The 24,421-nt window shown below is 38.2% G+C and overlaps 1 protein-coding gene across 5 annotated transcripts in view; it reads right to left on the bottom strand.

Moving 5' to 3' along the window:
* MPP7 (membrane palmitoylated protein 7) overlaps window positions 1-24,421 on the bottom strand; it is a 289,462-nt gene that overhangs the window by 42,063 nt on the left and 222,978 nt on the right. For all 5 annotated transcript variants that reach the window (XM_027593230.2, XM_027593227.2, XM_027593229.2 and 2 more), the window contains one exon: window positions 12,457-12,627. In XM_027593230.2, coding sequence (XP_027449031.2) covers window positions 12,457-12,627 — 171 coding nt within the window. The remainder of the gene's footprint in view (window positions 1-12,456; window positions 12,628-24,421) is intronic.

The raw sequence follows: 24,421 nt of genomic DNA, 5'->3' as shown, positions 1-24,421 counted from the left end.
ACAATATTCCACAGTGAGATAAGAAAGTAAAGGAGGATTTTAACTACCTACACTTTGACCTCAGTCTGTACTTTCTAAGTTCTTCTTTCTAGCTTCTCTCTTCACTCAGGCAAAGGACCCCATGGGCAAACATCCCGTGATGGGAACCCAAACTACCCCTCGAGCAATAAGGATGGCCTGAGCCAGCAAGACCCTGCACGAGCGGCGATGACCTGACCTTCACCGCCCACCTGCATGTACCCACTGACCCCTGTCCCACAGTTTCCTTATATAAACCTAGAAATATTTTCAGTGCTTTGGAGACAGTTTTTGAGACACGAGTCCGCCCTCTTCAGGCGTTGGCCTCACTCAAGTCAATTCCTTTCTTGTTTCACCACCACCAGTCTCTTCAGCGAGTGGCTGAACCTGGTCTGTTTGGGACCCCTGGAGCCAGGTGGCCGCGGTTTTGGCGAGCCAGCCAGGAGCTGTACTTCCGACTGGCCCAGCCCCTGCGGGGCTCCCCCGGGACGGAGCACTTGGCCACAGCAGAGCGCCAGGCAGGGCACGTCAGTCTAGTTCCCGAGCCAGTGGCTGTGACAGGTCAGAGTCAGCTACTCCTGGCTAAGAGATCCCGGGCGGGGAGGGCAGGAAGGAAGTCCCCTGCGGCTGCCAAAACCTGTTTCGTTTCGAGGACTAAGTTTCTTTCCCTGAACTGGCATCAACAGCCTTAACTGCATTTGGTGAAACAGAGAAACGACTCAGAAGTGTAGCCGCCTCCAAAGATTTGGCTCCTGGTAAGCCCCCCGATAAAGGCCCCTCACACCCGGTCCTTGTACTTCGGCTCCCTGCTGTCGGGTGCTTCGGGGCTACTCGTTTCAGGTTGTCGTAACCCATTTGCTCAGGCTTGTGTAGCTTGAGTAATGGCATGAGCTATTTTAATTCAGGAAGTTACTGCTGGAAAAAGGAATGGATGAGAAGTAAATGGGAAGCCAGGGTTCGCATATAGGGAGATCTCTGTTGGGAGGAGTTTGTGTGTACGAGACAGGGAATGCTAACTCCTATCCCCTCCCAGAACCCCCCTGAGAACATAGTGGTCGACTGGTCTCCTTTCAGTTATCAACCTATGACTAAGAAAAAAATGAATTCTCATTGTAACACTGCCTGACAAAGGAGTATGTTAAGCTCAGAGGAAAGATGGCCACTGAATGGCTCTCGGACTCCTTCCTCCCATTTGGTTGCCTGTGAACTGGGGTGGGGGGGGGGTTGGCTTGGCTCTCTCAGCTTGTCTGGGAAGCTGTGTGGTTCAGTCGGTGAATATCCCCCACTCGGGGGGGGGGGGGAAGAATAAATGCTAACAGGAACTCTGGGCTTCATGTAGTCACAGTTATGTTGCTTCTGTGTTCTTTCTGAACCTTTGCCCAGGAAGATGGCAAATATTCCTTCTGTTCCCCAAGGAAGTCCATTGGGACATACTGTGAACTGGTGGTGCAGAGCACTGAAAAGCAACTCGAGACAATTCAAGGCTCCTTTGCAGGAGGGAGAGATAGGACATGGAGTTAAAGGATTGTTAGTCCAAACTTTAAATTCACCATCAGCCGTGCTGGGGGCACCCTTACCCGCCCCACCCCCTCTGCCTTCCCCTCCTCCGTCGCTGTAGCCTCACCCCCAGGCGGCTCACGCGGACGGCTTCTATCCCATCCTTGATGCCTCCTGGGCCACTGGCCCTGCTCCTCCTATCCTCACTAGCAAGGAACAAAGAGCACCCCAAGCTGCTGAGCTGCCTCCTTATGAGATTCATGACCCCAAATCAACACGAAGGGGTCCTGAGGCTCCCCCGGACTTAAACTGACCACTTGAGGTTTTTCCACAGGAGCCCCAAGTAAAACTTATGGTGGGGAACAAACTGATTAACTTTTTAGTGGACTTAGATGCAACATATTGGGTATTAAAGCTAATTCAAGACTGTCAGCTTAATTAAAATAGACATGTCTTTAGAGTTATTAGCATTAAATATAAAACTTTTATTCCACCAAGGTTTACTAAAGGTTATCTCTACTGCAATCTGTCAGGATAAAAGAGGACTTAAAATGATGGTTGATTTGATCTGTCTCATGAAGCTTTCATGGGTAATTGTTAAGAGCAAGTAGGTTGAATTAAAAAAAAAAAAGGTGTACAGCTTTCAGAATCTTTGTTAACCTGAAACTTCGAAGTTTTGCTCGGTTAAATGATATATTGGTTTGAACTCACTGGATATCGGTGTCTTTTCCCAGTAAGATAAAGTAGTGAAACCTTCATTACTGAACATAGGTTTATCTGTTTCGGGCTTCTTGTGATAGAGAAACTACAAAATCTGAATGAAAAAGGAAGTTGTAAAAGATTTGTGAAGGGGAATCTTTGGAAAAGAATTTTATGCATGGTCAAGACTAACACTGGAATGAATGAGTTTTAAAAGTACACCCATATAAGACTGAGATTTAGCTTTTCTGTTAAAAAAATAAAGTTTTCTTGGATTATTGGTCTACTCTTGCAAGAAATTGTAAACAAAGTTCTTGTTTTTTTTTTATCTGATCAGAAAACCAAAATTTCTATGTCTTGTCTTTTTTAGGTCTTTGATTGAAGCTTCTCAATATTAAAGGAGCTAAGTTTTGCTCAAACTATATAACTTTCTCATTACCACCTTGATTACATAGATAATAAAATGCTGTTTTATAATGATCTGTAATCCTATTTAGATATGTGCTTTAAAACCTTCTGTGGTTTTTACAAACTTCCCAAGATGCAAATTCTAAACAAAGTCTTCTTGACCAAGTAGGCTTATTTGTTAAGTTACATGGTAGTTAAGTTAGATGGGAAGCACTGTCAAAAAAATGATGATAAACTTCCTTAGGTTTTTATCGTATGGGTAAATGCTTTAACTCTTCTAGAAATTATATGAAATCCCTAAAGTTTTAGTATGTCCGGGTATGTGGCTGGAATAGCAAAATCACTCCTCAAAAGCCAGAGCTTACCGTACTCCATGGGGTTAGCTAAGGACTTGTGGAAATAAGGCCCTCCCTTCCTTATGATGGGATTGGACAATGCACTTAACAGAGGCCCGTATCTCCTGGGAGGGTCTACCACTTGCCAGTGATTCCTCATAATTGGGATATTATTAAAGCTAGACATTGGGTAAAGAGGGTTTCTTGATGATTTTATCCCTTAGCCATATATATGTCCCAGAAGCCACCTTTGTTGATGTAGAATTACAAGTAGAGGCTTTAGCCAACCATAGAGTGGCCACCTTTAATCAAACTCACCATGCAGTCACTGCTGAATGATGAAACCACACGAATTCAAAAAGCAGTCCTTCAAAACCAGATGGCCCTTGATATTTTGACTGCAGCCCAAGGAGGAACCTGTGCTCTCATTAAAACAGAATGTTGTATATATATATATTCCAAATTACTCAAAGAATGTATCTGAAGCCATGAAAGATTCAAGTAAACACATCATTGCTATAGATGGTTCTAGATCCTTTTAGCAGTTGACTAAATTTGATTCTTTCCAAATGGATTTCCCTGCTAAGCATGGCTGTTTCTTATCCTTTATATTTCTGGCCTTTTTTTTTGGTTGTGGTTTGACTTTTTATATTTGTCAGGCAGGAGCCCATGCCATTCAGACCAGCATAGAGATACCTTACTGTGTATCTCAGGACAGACTCAAGAAATGAAATTCTCCCACACTGTCAAAATCTTCCATTTCAAAATCCCTATGTCATCCCTGGTCCGTAGGAAGTAGCTATAGAAGAAATGACCACTGTTTCTTTTCTCTCCATAGAAATGGAATGGTGTTTTGACAGTGGGGATCTGAAAGAGGACTTCACCTCCTTTTTTTTTTTTTTTTAAAGTCCATGCCAAGCATGGAGCCCAGTGTGGGGCTGGAGCTCACACCCTGAGATCAAGACTTGAGCTGAGATCAAGAGTCGGTCACTTAATGACTGAGCCACTCAAGTCCCCCAACTTTACCTCATTTTGACCTATCTTTTAAACTGTCTTTTTAAAAAAAGATGTATTTATTTATTTTATTTTTTTAAGATATTTATTTATTTGAAATAGAGAGCGCAAGCCAGGGGAAGCAGCAGAGGCAGAGGGAGAAGCAGGCTCTCCACTGAGCAGGGAGCCCAATGCTGGACTTGATCCCAGGACCCTGGGATCGTGACCTGAGCCGAAGGCATACACTCAACCGACTGAGCCGCCCAGGTGCCCTGCTTATTTATCTGAGAGAGAGAGAGAGAGAGAGAGTGTGTGTGTGTGTGTGCACAAATGGGGGAAGGGGCAGAGGGAGAGACAGAATCTCAAGCAGATTCCCTGCTGAGCCTGAAGCCCGATGTGGGGCTTGATTCCACGACCCTGAGATTATGACTTGAGGCAAAATCAAGAGTTGGACGCTCAACTGACTGAGCCACCCAGGCGCACCCCTAAACTCATCTTTAACTCAGGCAAAAGATCCTCAGGTAAAGCATTCCATGATGGGAACCCAAACTACCCCTCAAGCAATAATGACTACCCTGATACCAGCAAGACCCCATGTGACTGACCCCAAGACCATGATTGACCTGTGCTGCACACCTGCATGTACCCACTGACCCGTGTCCCCAATTTTTCTTATATAAACCTAGAAGTATTTTCAGCACTTTGGAGACAGTCTTTGAGATGTTAGTTCACTGTCTCCCCAGTGTTGGTCTCACTGAAATAAATTCCTTTCTTGTTTCACCACCACTCTCTCTCTGCTTCTGGATTTTGTCAGTGGTAAGTGGTCAAATCTGGTCTGTTTGGGACTCACGGAGCCAGGTGCTCTTGCACCAGTGGGCTCCAGTTACAGAAGGTTCTGGTCTTGAACTATTTAGGTATGAATCAGCTCCACAACTCAGTAGCTGCATGCGCAGCTTGGGCAAAGTAACTCAGTTCTCCTCCTGTGCTTCAGTTTCTTCTTCTGTGGGGATAATACAAGTATTTACCTCATACTCATGGTGAGGACTGGATGAAGTAATACATGCACAGCCCTTAACTCAATGCCTGGCACTCGATATATATGGGTTACTGTGATTACACAGGAGAGAGGAAGGACAGGACCCACTTGAGAAAAGATAAAATTTAAAAACTCAGCTGGAGCTGTTTGAAAGCAGTTAGGAACAGCAGAGGGTAATGAAACATTATAGTTAGATTTTACTGGCAGAAAAATCTAAGTAGTAAAAAGGGATATTTTGTTGTCACTGAAGTAATGCAATTAATTGTTTACTTAAGATTGGAAAACTCCAAAGAGTAAGGAAACACAAGTGGGGGAGAAGCACATAGCAAAGGAACTGGAAATCTTCACTGGCTATACCACCTGGAAGGGTCAACATTTAGCATCTCCAGTTTAGGACTATCTTGAGGGCAACCCTCCTGTCGGGAGATAGAGGGGAAATCTCTGAGAACCAGGCCTCAGAAACTTAAGGAATTCCAAGCAGGAGACAGAGAAAGAACAGTCACTGCAGTATGAGTGATATCACAGGAAAAGAAAAGAAAAAGAAAGAAAGAAGAAAGAAAGAAAGAAAAAGAAAAGAAAAGAAAAGAAAAGAAAAGAAAAGAAAAGAAAAGAAAAGAAAAGAAAGAAAGAAAGAAAGAAAGAAAGAAAGAAAGAAAGAAAGAAAAGGCTGTAGGATCCTACTGGGAATGTAAAAATATAGTAAAAATAAAAAAAAAAAAAAAGAGCAAGCAGCGGTTTGTCTGTCAGAAGGTAAAGCATGAGGCCCACGGGACAGAATCCATATTCAATCCAGAATCAGGTGCCAGGACCCCAAAGATCAATGGGCAAAGGGGGATTTAGGGCAACTTAAATGCATACAATTAAATTAACCTCTTCACTGAAGATTTCACAGCCAGATGAATTTTAGTTCAGTGACTGTGGACCCAAACAACTAGCATTTATAGAAAACAGCAGTCAAAACACCTGGGATCACCTGTGACTTGGGGCTGACAATGGAATACTGTGATACATATTTCCAGGAGCGTGATTTTACCAAAAGGTAGTCTAGATGGTGCTGTGGTATTCTGTCCTGATAACTCTTTAAAACTTTGAGTAGGAGACATGAGAGTTAGGGTATCATCACTCAATTCTGAGGAGGCTGATAAAGATATGCCAGTGACGAATGGCAAATTGTATCTGTGACAGGAGTCTAAAGCTTTGGGGAGTTCTCGCTCCCCTCTGGTGGAGTAAGCACACTATAGCCTGTCTCCCACACTGATCACAATTAAACTCTTGGGCAGCACACAAAAAGCAACAACCTGGAGACTCTGAAAAGCAAACAAAAGCAGGCAGAGTATAGAAGGATGTCAGATCTGGAGAGGTGACCCCCAAAGGGATAAAGTTTCCCTGTTTATTTTTCTTTGTTCTTAGGCTTTACCCAGAGGACGAATCTCCACTCAGAGTTGGCAGTGGACTGTGCTAAGATTCCACAAAAGTTGTGGGCTCACCCCTAAGCTGTGCATAAGTGAGATGAACCCAAAGCAGCATAACTAAGGTTTAAACACTGTGTAAGTGTCTGGCTAACACAAATGTCACATGCAAGAAATACACCCAAAGCAGCAGAGCAAAGACTTGTAAACTGAACTGAGGCAAACAGAATAAGCCTAATCAGGGTGACAGCCTGCTAAAAAATTTAACATTTTCCAGAGGAATATAATAAGATCCAAAGTCTGTACAAAATAATGTTCAAAATGTCTAGGATACAGAACAAAATTATTCAATGCACGAAGATGATGGATTCTCAAAAAAAAAAAAAAAAATACAATCGACAGATGCCAACCACAAGATGAGCCTAACATTGGAATTATCCAAAACAATAAAGAAGTTATCTTAACTAAGCTTCATAAGGCAAAACTAGACACACAGGAAATGAATGTAAAAATCAAGTTCTTACTTGAACTTAATAAACAAAAACTATGAAAAAAACTGGTAATTTCACAATTGAAAAAAGATACAATATCTGAAAGATAATTATTTGGTCAGTGGGCAACAAAGCAACACAGTGATGATGAAGGAAAGAGTCAGAGATCTTGAAGACAGGCCAAAAGAAACTGTCAAATTTGAAAAACAAAAACACTAGAAAAAAAATATAATCAGAGCCTCGGGATCCTGTGAGACAATACTAAAGGGTCTAACACATGTGCTACTGCAGTCCCAGAAGTAGAGGGGAAACAGGTTAGGGCAAAAAAAAAAAATCTTTGAAAAAAATAATGGCCAAAATTTTCCAAAATTTGGTGAAAGTCATAAATTCATAGATTTCAGATGTTCAGTAAACCCAGGCACACTAAACTCAAAACACAAATAGATACATCATAATCCAACTGCTGAAAACCAGAGATTAAAAACCCTCAAAATCAATTAGAGAATAGTTACATACAGAGGTAAAGCAAAAAAGTCATCAATATATTAAAATCAAATTAAAAAATAGACAACCCAAAAGAAGGCAGGAAGGAACAGACAAACAAAATGAAGAGGGACAAACAGAAAACAAATAGATCTAAAATAAAAATAATAGACCTAAATTCAACCATATCAGTAGTTTATATTAAATATAAATGGTCCAAACATAACAATCAAAGATGCAGATTATCAGACTGGTTAACTTGGGTTAACAAGACCCAAGACTATGTTATCTGTAAAAAACAAACAAATCCACTTTAATAATAAACACACAGATGGGTTAAAATAAAAGGACAAGAAAAGATATACCATGCAAACAATAAGCAAAGGAAAACTTAAGTGGCTATCTTATACATCACACAAAGCAGACTTGAGAACAATGAATATTACCAGGGATAAAAAGGAACATTCCATAACAAGAAGCTCAATTCATTAAGAAAACATAATACTCCTAAATGTACATATACTTAACAACAGAGCTTCTAAATATCTTAAGTAAAAGCTGACTGATGTGAAAAGAGAAACAGACAAATCTACAATTATAGAGAATTTAACACTCCACTCCTCTCTCAACAATTCACAGAACAAGTAGACAAAAAATCAGTTAAGAATATGGAAGACCTAAATAACATGATCAACCAACTTGACTTAAATAACAAACACCAAACACTCCATCCAACAACAGCAGACTACATATTCTTTTTAAGTGCACACAGAACACCCAACAACATGGACCATATTCCAGGCCCCCCCAAAAAAAATCTGATAAATTGAAAAGAATTGAAATCATACAAAGCATACTGTCTGATCATAATGAAATTAAACAAGAACTCAATAACAGAAAGATATCTGGATAATCCTCAATTTAATTTCCAAATATTTGGAAATTAAAGAACACATTTTAAACAACTTGTAGATCAAAGAAATCACAAAGGAAATTAGAAAATATTCTGATTTGAGTGATATGTTACAAAGATACAACACATCAAAATTTGTAGGTTGTAGTGCTTAGAGGGAAATTTAAATTTATGCCTAACAGGGGCACCAGGGTGGCTCAGTTGTTAAGCATCTGCCTTCGGCTCAGGTCGTGATCCCAGGGTCCTGGGATAGAGCCCCGCATCGGGCTCCCTGCTCAGCGGGAAGCCTGCTTCTCCCTCTCCCACTCCCCCTACTTGTGTTCCCTCTCACGCTGTGTCTCTCTCTGTCAAATAAATAAATAAAATCTTAAAAAAAAAAAATTATGCCTAACAATACTTAAATTTTTTAAAAAGTGTTTCTAGTCAATAGTCTAATATTTAACTTTATAAAACTAGAAGAAAAATAAGTCCAAAGTAAGCAGAGGAAGGAAATAATAAAGAACACAAATCAATAAAATTGAGAAAAGAAAAACAATTTCAATACACAAGGGGTGTTATAAAAGGTCAATAAATTAGAAAAAGACATAGGCAGGTAGACTCTACAAAGGCCAGCAATGATCCCCACCCTCCTGTTTTTCACACCTTTGTGCAATTCCCTCTCCTTGATTGTGGGCAAAACCTGTGATTTGCTTCTAACCAACGGAATATGGGATGTTCTGTTCTTCTGCTTTCTCAGTTTATACACTCTGATGAAGCAAGCTACCATGCTGCAGAGGCCCACATGACAAGGAATTGAGGGTGTATTATGAACTTTGCCAACAAGCGCATGGTTTTGGAAGTAGATCCTTTATCAGTCCAGCATTCAAACTGAGATGCCTACCTCTGGCCAAGACTTGAGTGTAGCCTTATGAGAGATCCTGAAGCAGAGGACCCGGCTAAGTCATGCCCGAACTCTCCAAATTCTGACCTGCAGAAACTTTCAGATAATAAGTATGTGCTATTTTAAAGTCACTAAGTTTGTAGTAAACTAGCTATGAATATACAGATTATGAAGACTTAAACTTTGACTCTTACATAATTCACACACAAGAATTAACTCTAAGAACTTGTTATGCAGCAATACGTACGTACCTGATCTAGAGTGAAGACACAAATTACCAATAACAAGAATGAAAGTGGAGACATTACTACAGACCTTACAGAGAGTTAAATGATAATAAGGGAATATTATGAACAACTTTATGCTTATACAATTGGCAACTCAGGTGAAACAGACAAATTCAAAGACACAAACTGCCAAAGCTTGTTGAATAGTCTTGTGTGTGTATGTGTGTGTGTGTATAAAGGTACAAAGATGCACTCTCTCCCATGTTCTCTCCCTCTCCCCCTTCCTCCTCTCTTCTTCAATTTGTTTTAAAGAAATTAAGTATGTAGCTAAAAATCTCCCAAAAAAGATGCCACAGCGTGGTTTTGCCGTGTAATTCTTTGAAACATTTTAAAGGAAAATAATACTAATTCTACACAAGCTCTCCCAGAAAAGTGAAGAGGACAAAACACTCCCCAACACATTTATGAATATGGCATTACCTTGATACAAACAAAAAACATTATAAGAAAACTACAGACCAGCAAATTGAATCTCGTACTGTGCAAAAAGCTAATACATTATGCAAAGCTCATTGAACACACAAAAATCAATTGATGCAGGGGTGCCTGGATGGCTCAGTCAGTTAAGTGTCTGCCTACAGCTCACGTCATGATCCTGGGGTCCTGGGATCAAGCCCCACATCAGGCTCCCTGCTCAGTGGGGAGCCTGCTTCTCCCTCTCCCTCTGCCTCCCCACCTTGTACTCTCTCTCTTTCATTCTATCTCAAATAAATACAATCTTTAAAAGAAAAATCAATCAATGCAATTCACCATTTCAACAGATCAAATAAGAAAAACCATATAATCATCTCAATAGATGCAGAAAAAAATTCACTTGACAAAATTCAACATCAATTCATGATAAACACTCTCAGCAAACTAATAATAGAAGGGTATTTTCTTAACCTGGTAAAGGGCACCTACAAAAAAACCTACACCTAATATCATACTTTGTGGTGAAAGACTGAATACTTTCTCCCTAAGACTGAGAATAAAGCAAAGATGTTCTCACCACTCCCATTTATTTATCATCATACTGGAGAGCCTAAAGAGAGGAGAGAATACAATATGAATATACAATAAAACACCTACAAAAAAGAAATAAAAATCATCTCTGGTCACAGATAACAAGATTATCTGCATAAAAAAATGCAAGGCATCCACAAAAAAGATACCAGGAATTTCCTTAAAGAACTGTAGGGAGGAATGATGACATCTGTATAGAGTACCATTTAACAGAACTGCATGGCTATTTCTAACCTGTATGAGATCGGAATTCCCCTATATCCCCTTTTCCTTTGAAAGATTCTAGAGAATGAATATTTCTTTTTCAAAATTGTGACTATGATTTGCTTTTATGCATTCCTGCATTACTACTCAGTTTATCTTCATCTATCTTCCCTTCCTCACCCCCGAGGTTAGCATCTACAGGAAAGAAAGAAAAAGAGCAAAGTTTATTCTACTTTCCTCTTTCAATTAGATCCCCTCAGGGAAACCAAAAGTAGCACAGTCATAATGGTAACTTCTTGGCTACAGAGAGTCATCTAGATTTAAGGGGAACCGGGAAATCATGCTGTCTTTGCCTTTTTATCACAAGGTGAGTCTCTTTCTTCGGGTGAGAAGCAGACCTTTGCTGAAGAGCAGAAGATGCAAGGGGATGGAAGAGATGATGCTAAGATGGGTGCTGGGAGGGACAATGGGGTAGAAGAGGAGCAGGAGGTCCAAGTAGCCCCCATGAGGCACAAAAGGATTTAGAACAGGGAATGCTTATACTCTCAGCATACTCTATGGGGACTGGAAGCTGGGTCATTGCAGGCTCTACAGTAAACACAGAAATCGACAGAGAATATTCCTCCAGGTGGGGTTTGGGGGGGCTTTCAGGCACACAGATTAGAAGAAGGGAGACACTGTTAGTAAGGGAAACTCTGAAGTATATGTTTTTCTCAATAATGCCAACAATGTGAACATCTGATGATGCTAGGGGCCACTTCCAGTGTCATCGGGTGTGAGAAACTGCACCATTTCCCATGCATCACCACCATCCACGTGCTGTAACCTTTCAAAGGACGCCATGTCAATAGAAAGGGTGGTTCTTTACCTTTTCCACTTATTCTCATCCCCATAATGGTCACCTTCAGTTTATAAAGGAATAATCAACAAGAGACACCAAGCTCCTTTATTCCTCTTTTTCCCTCCCAAATCATTGGTTTTGATCCTTGGACCTTAATTACCTTTCACCAAATTTTTAAAGAAATGTAAACGAGGGCACCAGAGTCGCTCAGTGGGTTAAGCGTCTGCCTTCCACTCAAGTAATGTTCTCTGGGTCCTAGGATCGAGTCCTGCATTGGGCTCCCTGCTCAGAGGGGAGTCTGCTGCTCCCTCTCCCTCTGCCTCTGCCCCTGCTCATGCTATCTCTTAAATAAATAAAAATCTTTAAAAAGAAATGTGAATGAGGATGAGGTGGATGGAGTAACACTGAGGTCGTGATTGCACATGTCTGTGAAGGCTGGACAAGACAAATGCCAGAACGTGAATGTGAGTCAGACCAGCCAATGTCTGTGGAAATCACCACATATATTAACTACTTTAAGCAGTTTCATTAACTGACTCTCCAGCTGTAAATATCCTAGAACTCTGCTGAGTTTATTTCACTTAACACCTAAATGCCCTAAGAAGCTTCTACCATAGCTACTGCCTCGAAATGATTTAAAAGAAACTTGTGTTATACTAAAAAAGTATTTGTTTCTATTATTTAGTTACCCCAATTTCCTTAATACATTGTGATGTGTTTGCTATCCCCCGTCTCCGAGATCCCACTGAAATGTCAATACCATTCTCCACATATCTCTTAAGTCTCATGAATGTCATGTGGATAGAAAAGACTGAAAATGTCATTGTAGAGACCACACAAAAGGTATTCAAAAATGAGATTTTCTTTGGCTTGAAATCTTCAAGCACCATGCTCTTTGAAGTTAAATACTTCCTACCTCAGTTGTTTCGTCAGAATTAACACAAAAGGCACACTTACCAACCAGGACGACAAGTCTGTATTTTTCGTTCGTTTGCCGCCGATACGGTGTCACTTCCTCATATGTGGGTACATCAGCTGTGTCGTACTGGTCACTCTTCTTGCATTCATACATGGACTTATTTGTTTTCTTATCTTTTCTACTAAGACGGAAACTTCTCCTAAAACCAGCTGCAAAAAAACATATATATATTTAGTAATAAGAACTAAAGAAACCCCCCCCAACACCAACAATTAAAAAACCTCCAAATTGGATTGGATTTTACGAACCCAAATATTGTCACAAGTACATTTAGTAAGAGAAAACACCTAGATACTACACAATTTCATTAAAACCACCATTTAGGAGAATCCTTGAACATTTATTTTTATAGTTATGTTAACGTAAATTTTATTTGGTTCCAAACCATAAGGAACTATTCTCTGAATTCAATGAGTAAAATAACTGCGTAATAAAGCAAAATAAGTTGGAAATCATAGTTTATCATGGACTGACTGAACACTGTTGATAAAAAGTTAAAAGCACTGTAGAAACATTTAAAATATAAATGCTAAATTCTCTTTCATAAATACTAGAATATTTCATACTGTATTGTAAGCACAACCTAACAACATACCTGTGGCACAGACAAGCATCTATTCTTAAATAAAAAGGAAACTAAATTAGGGAGAGCTCAGTTTCAAACATGCCAAACATGGATCAGGCCAACAGAAGAGCAAGTTGACTTTTATGAGACTCCAGTGTGGGTTGGGGGTGGGGGCCGTAAATGATCAAGTCCAGGTTCTTATTCTCCTATGGAAAAGTCCATGGCTTTATACTTTAAAGCCTACTGAATTTTGGAAATAAGATTCATAGTCTCAAGTGTATATACTCTTATCAACACATCCTATGATCTTTTCCTAAAAGAACTGTACAAGTACTTCAATAAATTTAAATGCTTAAAGCTCATGGCTGTCATTTAACACATGGGCTTAAAAAGCTGAGACAAAGGTTCTTTTGCCCCGTCAACCCCCATTTCATTTGGCTTGCTCTTCATGTTGTTGCACTGTTTGGGCTTTATTTCCTTTCTAGTGATGTTCATCACACACAGTATGATTTCATCCATACACACAGTATGAATTCGGTAAGATGTGCAATCAATTTTCGACCTAACCCTCAAAATCCAGACTTTAAGGAAAACTGTTCTGGTTATTGAAACATTATATATATTCATATCAGCTCCATGGTACAAAGCAAAATGTAAGTACATTTTTAAGTACATAAAAATATATTCAAATATATTCAAGAATGTTGATCAACTGTGATAAGTAGTAAAAAAAAATTTTAAATAGAGGTATTTTATAAAAAAAATGCAAGAATGTACCTCTGAAACAAATAATACATTATATGTTAAAAAAAAAAAAGATAGCAGGAAGGGAAAAATGAAAGGGGGGAAATCGGAGGGAGAGACGAACCACGAGAGACTACGGGCTCTGAGAAACAAACTGAGGGTTCTAGAGGGGAGGGGGGCGGGGGGATGGGTTAGCCTGGTGATGGGTATTAAAGAGGGCACATTCTGCATGGAGCACTGGGTGTTATACGCAAACAATGAATCATGGAATGCTACATCAAAAACTAATGATGTAATGTATGGTGATTAACAACAACACAATAAAAAAAGAAGTCAAAAAAATGCAAGAATATTAAAACTGATCTGTGTGAATTTTAGGGGCCATAATGAAAAAAAATACTACTACTGCATTTAAGAAATTAACAGGATCCAAAATAAAGGCCAACATTAAAAACAATTATCAGTAACCATGGAGTTATAGCACTCACCTTATGGATTCACAGTTTAATAAAAATCAGCCAAGCTACTAAGAAGAGGGTGATAAAAGGTTCATCTGATAATAGAATTTTGTGGCCCACCACGAGTCATTCTGATTTTGAGCAAGTACTCAGATTATTTGAGGGAAAAGACTTACAAAGGATTTGAGACGAGAGTTCACCACTCTAAAGCTCTCGTATTGAAGGCAGAAGGCAAAGAGGAGAAAGCAGACAGGTAAAGGGATAAAACACCGGTATCTCTCCAAGAAGGACAAGATTCAGAGGAAGCAAATGGGGAATGTGCCCGCCTGACCCTAGGATGAAGAAGTGTCAATTCTAAAACCACTCAGGCAGGCAGAGTTCAAACTTCTATATAAAGGGTGATAGGGAAGCTGTTTTATTATTATTTCTCTTGTGTTTTTTAGGATATTGGGAAAGACTCACGAGAATGCCAAAAAAAGGTTTCCCCTACATGGGAGTCCTCGCAACGCCAACCCAGAAGTGGGAGGACCCTCACAACCACTCCTAGTGCTTGAGCGCGTGCTTCCCCGACACCTCCCTCTTACCAGTCTGCATCAGTGAGGCCATCCCGACCCCAACCCCGCTCTGCCACCTGCGACGGCTGGCCTACTCCAGAATCCATCATAAGACGGCTTCCGGTTTGGCACAAAAATTACACATTAGCTATTCTAACTCTCCGATGCTGGTATTTTAGAGTGTTCAAATTTCAGGTTCCCATGGTTCTTGTCTCATGGAAGGCAATTATAGGATAAGCAGGTAGAACTGGAAATTTCCTCATGGTTGTTCTTTGCATGGAGGGAGGGTTTTCCTCAAGTCACTACAAACTTATGGCCCAGGAATGAATCTACCCAGGATAGAAATACTTCATCCAAAGCAAATGAAGTCCAAAAGTAAAAACCTGAAAAATTTCTGAGCCATGAATTCCAGCTAAATCCTGAATTTCAGTGCAAGTGTACCTAATTGAGTCTTTTTACAATTAACTGAAGTTTTTGCTTTCATTAAAAATGAAGAGATAGTGGGGAAAAGAGTGAAGGTAATCAGGTGTCTGATGTGAGGTTGTCTGGACATCAAAGATGGGGACCATGGCCTACAGGATGGTTTGGTGATATTTGTTGTCCAGTGCTTGGTACAGAACAGGTGCTTGATAAAAGTTTTATAAATTCAAGTAATTTTAAAAGGCCAAAACAAAACCTTACTTCACCTCTCTTTCATTTTCTTACTGTAAATTTCAACAAAGAAAGCAGGGCAACATTTGGTATTTTCACAAGAGAAAATTCTGAGAGGCAGGCCTAACGACAAAACACGGCATACCCAGAGGCACAGACCTGGAAGGAACTCTGCAGACCATCCTGGCCCACGACATCCTTGCTCCCCGGCCACACGGATGGCACAGATGCCACACGCTTGCCCATGCACCGTGACACGGTCCCGATCTCATTCGCGTCACTATTCCAGGTGGCAATGATGGAGCAACTAGAATTCCCACAGGATGTGAAGCTTAGGTGTCCTGACCCAATATGCTCACTTACAAAACTAAGGAAAAATGGCCGATCACCACACCATGTCTAGTAGAGCAGCAACACTGAGTGTTAAAAAATTGAGGACCAGGGCGCCTGGGTGGCTCGGTTGGTTAAGGTTAAGTGACTGCCTTCGGCTCCGGTCGTGGTCCCGGAATCCTGGGATCGAGTCCCGCATCAGGCTCCCTGCTCAGCGGGGAGCTTGCTTCTCCCTCTGACCCTCTCCCCTCTCATGCTGTTTCTCTCTCTCTCTCTCAAATAAATAAATAAAACCTTAAAAAAACAAAAAAATCGAGGACCAGAGGTGCCTGGGTGGCTCAGTCGGTTAAGCATCCAACTCTGGGTTTTGACTCAGGTCTGATCTCAGGGTTGCAGGATCCGGCCCTCTGTCAGGCTCTGCGCTCAGCGAGGAGTCTGCTTGAGATTCTTTCCCCCTCCCTCTGCTCCTGCTCCCACTCATGCGCTCGCTCTCTAAAATAAGTAAAATCTTAAAAAAATTTTTGAGGACCAGAGGTGGCCAGGTCTGGGTTAGCATCTAGATTCTGACACCAGCTGTATGATTTCGCCAACTTTTTATAAACTGCTCTAAGGCTCATTTCTCAACTTTAAAATGAGGATAAGAGTATTTACCTTACGGGGTTGTTAAGGATTAAACAAACAATTCACATAAAGCATCTGGCCCAGTACCTGGCATATGGTAAATAGCTACATATATTAGCTATAGATCAGTACTTGATTATGTCTCCAACTAACTGAAAGTACCTGGAAGGCAGGAATATATACCTCCTTGTATTCCCCCAGCACAGTCTCGTAAGAAAGGGAAAAATACGGGGCTTATTCATAAGTGTTTAAAAGGCTGTTATAAAAGGACAATATTTAAATATAAAGATTAAAATTACAGCCAGATTTAAATATGTTAAATATTAAAAGTACCTATTAAAGTAGTAAAGCATTTTAAAGCATCACAACAGAAAAATTTAGTATACACTATCCTTTCACTTTTTTTCCTCCCCAAATACTCTAAGGATATGTGTTATTTCTGGTACCATATTTAAATTTAAAGAGCCTCCTTCCTTTGGTCTTCTTACTTATCATGACCATGTACTCTCCTGATCCACAGATACCTGTTTACTTTCCATATTTATAGCACTCCATATACATAAGTACACAGGATAAAAAAAAAAAAAAAAAAAATCCCTAACCCAGAGGAACCAATAAAGCCAGAACAGAGGATATGACAAAAGCACAAAATTCAGAGTACTTGCTTCTGATGGTTTCTCAAACCAAAACAACAAAATAGGCTGTCTTCCTAGAGTCTGTCCTCCACGGGAAGTCTGGGGTGATAGCTCGTTTGGCGTGCCGTTCAAGGCTGATTTTCAAACCTGGGTCACACAATGAGCTATGTGTCAGCACACACCTAGGTTAAGTCTGAGCTTAAAGGAGACTTAACTCTGTGTCTGCAAGAGGCAATTTCTTCCCTTCAGCTTTTATGTGGTTCTCTCATTAAAAGGAAGATTTAAAACTGTATACTTACACTGAGCGTAAGCAAAGGGTTCGTTCAGGTAAATGTGAATAAATAACCCAGAACCTACTGAATCCCCATTCATTTTCAATGCACACGTCTTACCAAGAGCTGGCTTTAAAAGAAGGGAAAAGGAACGGTAACAAGGAATTTGGAGTAAGGGACAGTTTTATACACAAAATATATTTTTCCTTATATTTCACATTTTTGTAATTTATAATTGGCTCAACATTTTTATGGACAGGCTTTTTCCAGTGAGCTTACCCACAGCTGTTAGAGATTTGTGTGTTTTAAAGGAACGACACGTTTACTTTACTACAATAGGAAAGTGACTCTACAGTTAAGACCTGCAGCTGCAGGTCAGCCCCCTGATAGCAAGGAGACACTTCTTATCTCATATTTTCCAGTAGAAATCATTTGTGATCACTTATTAAGTTAGCATATAATTGCAAAGCTTTGTTTGAAGTATTTTTTACTATAAAAGGAAACACTTAAGTTGCTTAGTTTGTGCTCCTTATTTCAAGAAGATTGCAATAATCCTGAACATTCCCTTTATTCCATCTCATAGATTATTTCATTAGGATACATTGCCAGAAGCTAGATAGATCTTGTCCAAATGCTTCTCAGATCAGTGAATGCCAGTGTACCTTTCCGCCAGCAGGAAGTACAATTACCCATATATCACACCAGTGTCTCATAAAGAGACTTCTAATTGCTTTGAAATCTTCAGTGATTTCACAAGTGAACAAGTTATATGTCATTTCATCTTCACTGTTACAGGAGTTGACTTTTTTCGAGTTTAATACCCATTTGCATTTCTTATTTCCCTTGTAAACTGTTGGTTAATTATTTTGACCACTTTCTCATTAGGGTCTTCATAAATATATACACATATATGTATCTTTTAAGGTCACAGCTCTTGACCCTAATTTACTGCAAACACTTAAGATTTTCAATTTTCCATTTTGAAGAAATTTAAAATGTTTATGTAGTTGAGTCTGTGAGTTTCTTTGTGATTTCTTCCACTCTTTTTAGGACTTTCCTATCCTTGGGTCTGATAAATACTCACCTATATTTTCTTAGGTTAAAAAAAAAAATGGGTTGCATGGCTTTACACTTAATTTTTTTTTATCCCATCTGGAATTACTCAGCTGTAATCATGAGATCAAGCTTGTGAGGTGAGGCTGTAACTTTATATTTTTCTAAGTAATTAACCAATGGTCCCCAAAATACTTACTGAACAATCCTTTCACTCCTTTATGTTGATACATACTTTGTACTAAAGTACCAGACGGCTTATTATTATGTCATGACCAAAAAGAAAGAAAGAAAAAGAAAACCCCAAAAAGGTGATTCTTGGTCTGAGTTTAGAGAATTTTTATTGATGATATCAATACCAAAACAACAGAAGTCATGATGGTGGTAGCTGACATGGATTGAGAACTTACTAGATAACAGACACCCCTTGAAGACTTTATGTGGATTAATTCATTTACTTCGCACAGCAGCCCAATGAGGTAGGCAGAATACTACATGGGTTTAAGTGGCTCTTCTTTTAAATAAGTCAGTCCGAGAAAGACAAATACCATATGATTTCACTCATTTGTGGAATTTAAGAAACGAAACAGATGAACATGGCGGCGGCGGGGAGGTGGGAAGAGAGGCAAACCACAAAACAGACTTTTAAGGATAGAGAACAAACTGAGTATTGATGGAGGGTACGTGGGTGGGGGATGGGTATTAAGGAGGGCACTTGTGATGAGCACCAGGTGTTTTATATATGTAAGTGATGAATCACTAAATTCTTCGCCTGAAACTAATATTGCACTATATGTTAACTAACTGGAATTTAAATAAAAATCTGAAACAAAACAAAACAAAAAGCAAGATTACCAAAGCTGTGGTTGAAATACTACATGATGAAAGAAAGAAGCAAGTTTGAAATGTTCCTCCAAATATATAGATGTATAATCGAAAAAGTGATGAGCCTTCTGTTACTTTATGCAATAAGTAAATGGGAAAAAATGAAGGACCAGCAGTTTATTTTAGAGTTTAACAACTATAAGCTCTTTTCTGTTGGAGACATTTTTTTTCAGATATAATTAAATACATTTTGATACTCCTCTGTATTCAAAATGATGTGTAAAATATAAAAACATACACAATGGTGTCTCTGCCCTCCAAAAGCTCCCAATCTACTAAAGGACACAGAAATATTCCCAAATACTTATAATTTAAGGGGTTTCACAACACAGGCTCAGGACTAGAAACTACGATTTTTAGCAAGTTCTCTCATTTGACACTGACATATCTATTTCTATTTCACTTATTTTTCCTTAATAAAAAATAATTAAACTCAGGAAGTTGTGACTTGGTCATTTACAAAGCTACTTGACTACATTTTATTTATATAACACCATTCATCCAAAGAGTATGAAGTTTAACGCCTAAACATGTAAATTAAGAGTGAGTTGTTAATAAAATAAGCTTCACACTGTAGATAAATATTAAACCTATCTATGCTATAATTTCAAATGTTAGTGATATTTTTAACAGTAAAAAAAAACAAACCTGAAGTATCCAAAATAAACAGAAGTATGGGAATGATGCAATACTTTCTAAAGAAATGAGATTGAAGCTATTAAATTTATAATTCTAAAACTACTCAGCACCATAAAATACATTTGGTTACTGGAAAAAAAACTGGATAGAATGCAATAGTCATACTTACGAGTTTTACTTTTTTACTAATATAGAAGTTGGTATGGATACAAAATTGTGGAAGAAAATGCATGAAAACAGACAACGGTTGTGTTAGGGAGAGAGGGATGTGGGCAATTGTTATTCTATTTTTCAAACTTCTGTAATGTTACATAATTTTAAAATTTGAAGAAAAAAAGCCCACAAAACACAGTTCATAATATATGAACCAAACAAATGAAATCCACTACCAACAGCTGTATTTGTGTCATATTAACACATAGTACAAAACACATGTGACTATGTCTCAGAGGCAGGGTCTAGTCTCCTATATTTTGAAATGATTATGGTAACAGACTACATTTTTATATTCATAAGACTGAGAAATAGCCAATAAATTAAAGTATTAAAATCTTTTTTTAAAAATCATGTTATTATATTCATTGGTTCCCATAAATAAGTAACTTTAGTGTGAATTTACAGTGTAAATATTTATCATTTAAGTCTTACTTTTTCATAAAACTTTAAGACATTTAAGATGGCATTTTATAAAAAAACACATGATCATTTTATGACCAAACACGTCCATTAACATGAAAGGCCCTCCAACAGTCATCACCAATACTAACACAGCCCCAGAAATCACACATGGGAGCAAGTGAAGTGACATCTGCCTTTCTGTTAATTCAAAGAAAATAAATACGACTATGTTACCACCCACAATTTTCAAGTGGGACAGTTTCAATCTTTGGTTACATTTCTTTTATGTAACCAATTTGGTCTAAAAACATTAGATATTATATATTCTCATGTTTTTAATAATAATGAGCTTTTAATGTTTAAGTTTTATAGATGTTTGTAGAATGGGAAAAGAAGCATCTCAGTGAAATTGTTTGAATCATAAAATAGCAATATTGATCGTAGCCACCTCAAAAGTTAGAGTTTTATGGAAGGATCCTCTCTAAAGTTCCGAATTTTTAGAGAAATACATTTATTTGATACCAACACAATCAAGAAAACTGCTTACTTTCTTAAAAGGAGATAAAAATAAACATTTCTTTTTTCTCTCAAATACATGAAAATGTGGATTCTCTTTCTTTCTATTTTTTTTTTTAACTTGGGAGAACTACCAAATGTGTGAAAATCATTTTTTGCATCTTAAAACGCTGGATTAATTTGACAAAGCTCATATTTAATAGTTCAATAGGTACCTTATTACAAGGAAGAAAATATTTTAACGTAAATGAACTTTTTAAGAAGATTAAAAAACTTATGTAGACATTAATAAAAACTAAGCAGCTGGAAATTATTATACAGTGTTAGGCTCCTGCCAACAAAACATTGAAAATTTCCATTAAAATAAACATTTTTAATATTATGCCAATGTTGCTGTAATGATATGTCATAACTGACATGTAAAAACTATGTAAACATGGTCCTAAGACAAAATTATTATTGAAATGATGCTTCCATAGGACACCAATCATAACTGTCCCAAAGACAACTGAGGACAATTAAGACCAAACAAACAAGCAGACAAAAATCTTGGGAGGAGGTTTAAATTGAAAAGAAACGCCAATACAAAACTATAAAAGTAACGGAGATCTGAAGAAGCTGGGTTAGTCAGCTTCTTGTATTCATCTTCTAAAACACTGTCAGGGGGGAAAAAATCATCACAGACATAGGAACATTACCGTGGATTACATTAACCAACTTTACACATGCTAATTTTGTGTATAAAGTGGAACAAGGCTTTTGAACAAACAAATATAAATTCATCTCTGGAATGTTACAGGTTTCAAGTTGCTCTCAAAAAAACTTAAAGAAATGTTCAAATGCCATAAATACCCTTTAATCATTCAGCTCATCTCAAGCTAAAAATAAAAATAGAAACTCGAAGTGCCTAGTGAAATCATGGAGGCTAATATAAGATATCAATTTGTAATTTCTGAGAAAAAAACTACTTAGGTCTTAAAAAGTTTTCCTAATACCACTGACAATTTCTTTTTAAAGCACAGCACAGGATTACCATAAAAAAGGAGAAACCATATGAGAACTTAATTTTCTGCCAGTCAGCTAATAATGAGTTTTTACTTACACTTTCAAAATTATAAGAAAATACAGTATGCACACATAAAATTAAACATAAAAATAAAGTTCTAAAAAGAGGGGAAAATTGGATTTTAAAATTTTAATATATTTTCTTAAGTTGAGTCTATGCAACCAAAAATTCTCCAAGCAGGAATGGTTTCTTTGTCAGAAAAAAATATTTCCAAGTGGTATTCCAGACATGTTGAGATTATGCAGAGTTCTTGTTCAAGAAAGAACTTGTACCATTTTTAAAAGAATGCTTCTAAATGTTCTCTTTGTATGAATTTTACTTTTTTGGAAGAATATTAAGGCAGTATATTTTGACATATCTGCACTTACCTACAAAACATTCTTTAATAAAATGGCTCAATAATAGAGCAAATGGGAATTTTTACTAGATTTATAAAATAGTGTAACTTGTTGAAAATCAATGGTGCTTACACACAGAAAGAAGAAAAAAGATCAGAAAAAAAAACGCACAGAAGTGTAGATAGGTAAATAATAACATTTGAAAGAACAGCATATGACAGTTTTGTTTATACTGAACTTTATGGTAAACACTTCAGTAAAATAGAAAGCACAGTCTTAACTTACATAAGTCCCAAAACTGATCTTGTTTTAAAAGAATGCATGAAGTACTCCAGGAAGGGCAGAAGTGGAGAAATTGATGAGTTTTCAGGAAACCATTTGCAAGACGTTATGTTTGAAGACAAATGCATGATAAGCAGGGCTTTGTTAATTGGTTATAACAAGATTTTGATAATGAATTAACCAGAGGAAAAACATTCTGTAATTCTTACCAATGTAAAGAAGAAAACTAATTCTTCATATAAACTATTTTGTACTGCATGAGGAAAAAGGATTGAATCTCCAAAGCTAGCTATCCTGCTACTGAGAAACAATTGCCGTATGGAAGCCAACGTGCACGCAAACGCACACGCACGCGCATGCGCATGCATGCCACGATCTCCCACACCATCCACCAAAGCTAAATGAAATTTTCAAGAGCTCGTAAGAGGAAATGAATTATTCCCACTAATTTATATATTTATATAAATATAAATGGTTTGACAATCTTTATATAGATAGGCAGCCCTTGACTTACAGGGATTCAACTTTAAAAGGTCCAGTTTTTGCACTTCGTATTTACAGCATACTATCAATTTCTCTTCATGTTATTGTCATAAAATTGTATGTAATTAACACAACTTACACTGCCCACTTGGTGAGCTTTTTCCTTCCTTCCAATAATAACAGCCCAATCTCTCTTATTGATGAACAGACCCTGAGAAATGCAGCATGCTACACATCAGTAAGAATCATACCACACAGTGTACATTCATTTCAGTGATAGTCTTTAAAAAAAAAAGGGGGGTCTCGTTTTCTTCTAAAAATAATTCTTGGAATGTTATAATGTTATTCTTTTGAAAGAGTCAAATTAGATCATTTTGACATGGGTTCTCAAAAATCTAACGGTCATGAAGTTAAGGGCTACTTATATATATGCTGTTTCATGCTTGATTTTATGCACACCAAAGAAAGTGAAAATCATCAAATGTATTCATTGAGCTACTGGTCTGATGTAGATCAATAGCGGTTGTCAATCTACTAGTAGACCCTGGGCAGCCCCCCCCCCTTTTTTTTTTTTGGTTCAAGGGTACTGTGCCAGCAGGGTAGATCACTTCCCCTTTTCCTCTCCTTCTGTGGGCTCAGGAGATAGAGAATGTGAAGGTGGATGAGGGGCAGGAGTAAGGTTCCAAAATAAGCCAGAGTCTCAGAAATTCTTTTTAACAGTCCTTGGAAAAGCCCTCAGGAGAAGGCTAAATTTCTGGAAACTCCCTATTTTCCAGAGCTTTCCTAGAACTGGATAGGATGCCACGTGCCGAGGATATAGATATAGACCTATCCTGTGTATGTGGATATTCTTTAAAGTCAGTGGCACTACAATGTATGTGTAAAAATAGTGGTATCTACTGGAATTTGATGTATCCCAGGACACTTTGGGTATTTGTATGATATGCAGTTAAGTGACTAAAATGTTACAAAACCATTTTTGTTGACTTGTACTGTTTAAATGACTTCTTTTTGTAAGAGAAGCAATTGACGTGAAAGACATTATCAAATCTCCCAAGAGTAAATATTTCTTCAGTGTAGTAATTACCACAGACATACTTAGAGTAGGAGAATGTGACTGTTAATTTTATGTGTCAGCTTGCCTGGGCCATAGTGCTCAGATATTTGGTCAAACATTATTCTAGATGTTTCTGTAAAGGTGTTTTTTGGATGAGACTAACCTTTATGTCAGTG

This window comes from Zalophus californianus, chromosome 9 (genome assembly GCF_009762305.2).
Source record: "Zalophus californianus isolate mZalCal1 chromosome 9, mZalCal1.pri.v2, whole genome shotgun sequence".
NCBI classification, from domain to species: domain Eukaryota; kingdom Metazoa; phylum Chordata; class Mammalia; order Carnivora; family Otariidae; genus Zalophus; species Zalophus californianus.
This window is presented reverse-complemented; position numbering and strand designations above follow the sequence as displayed.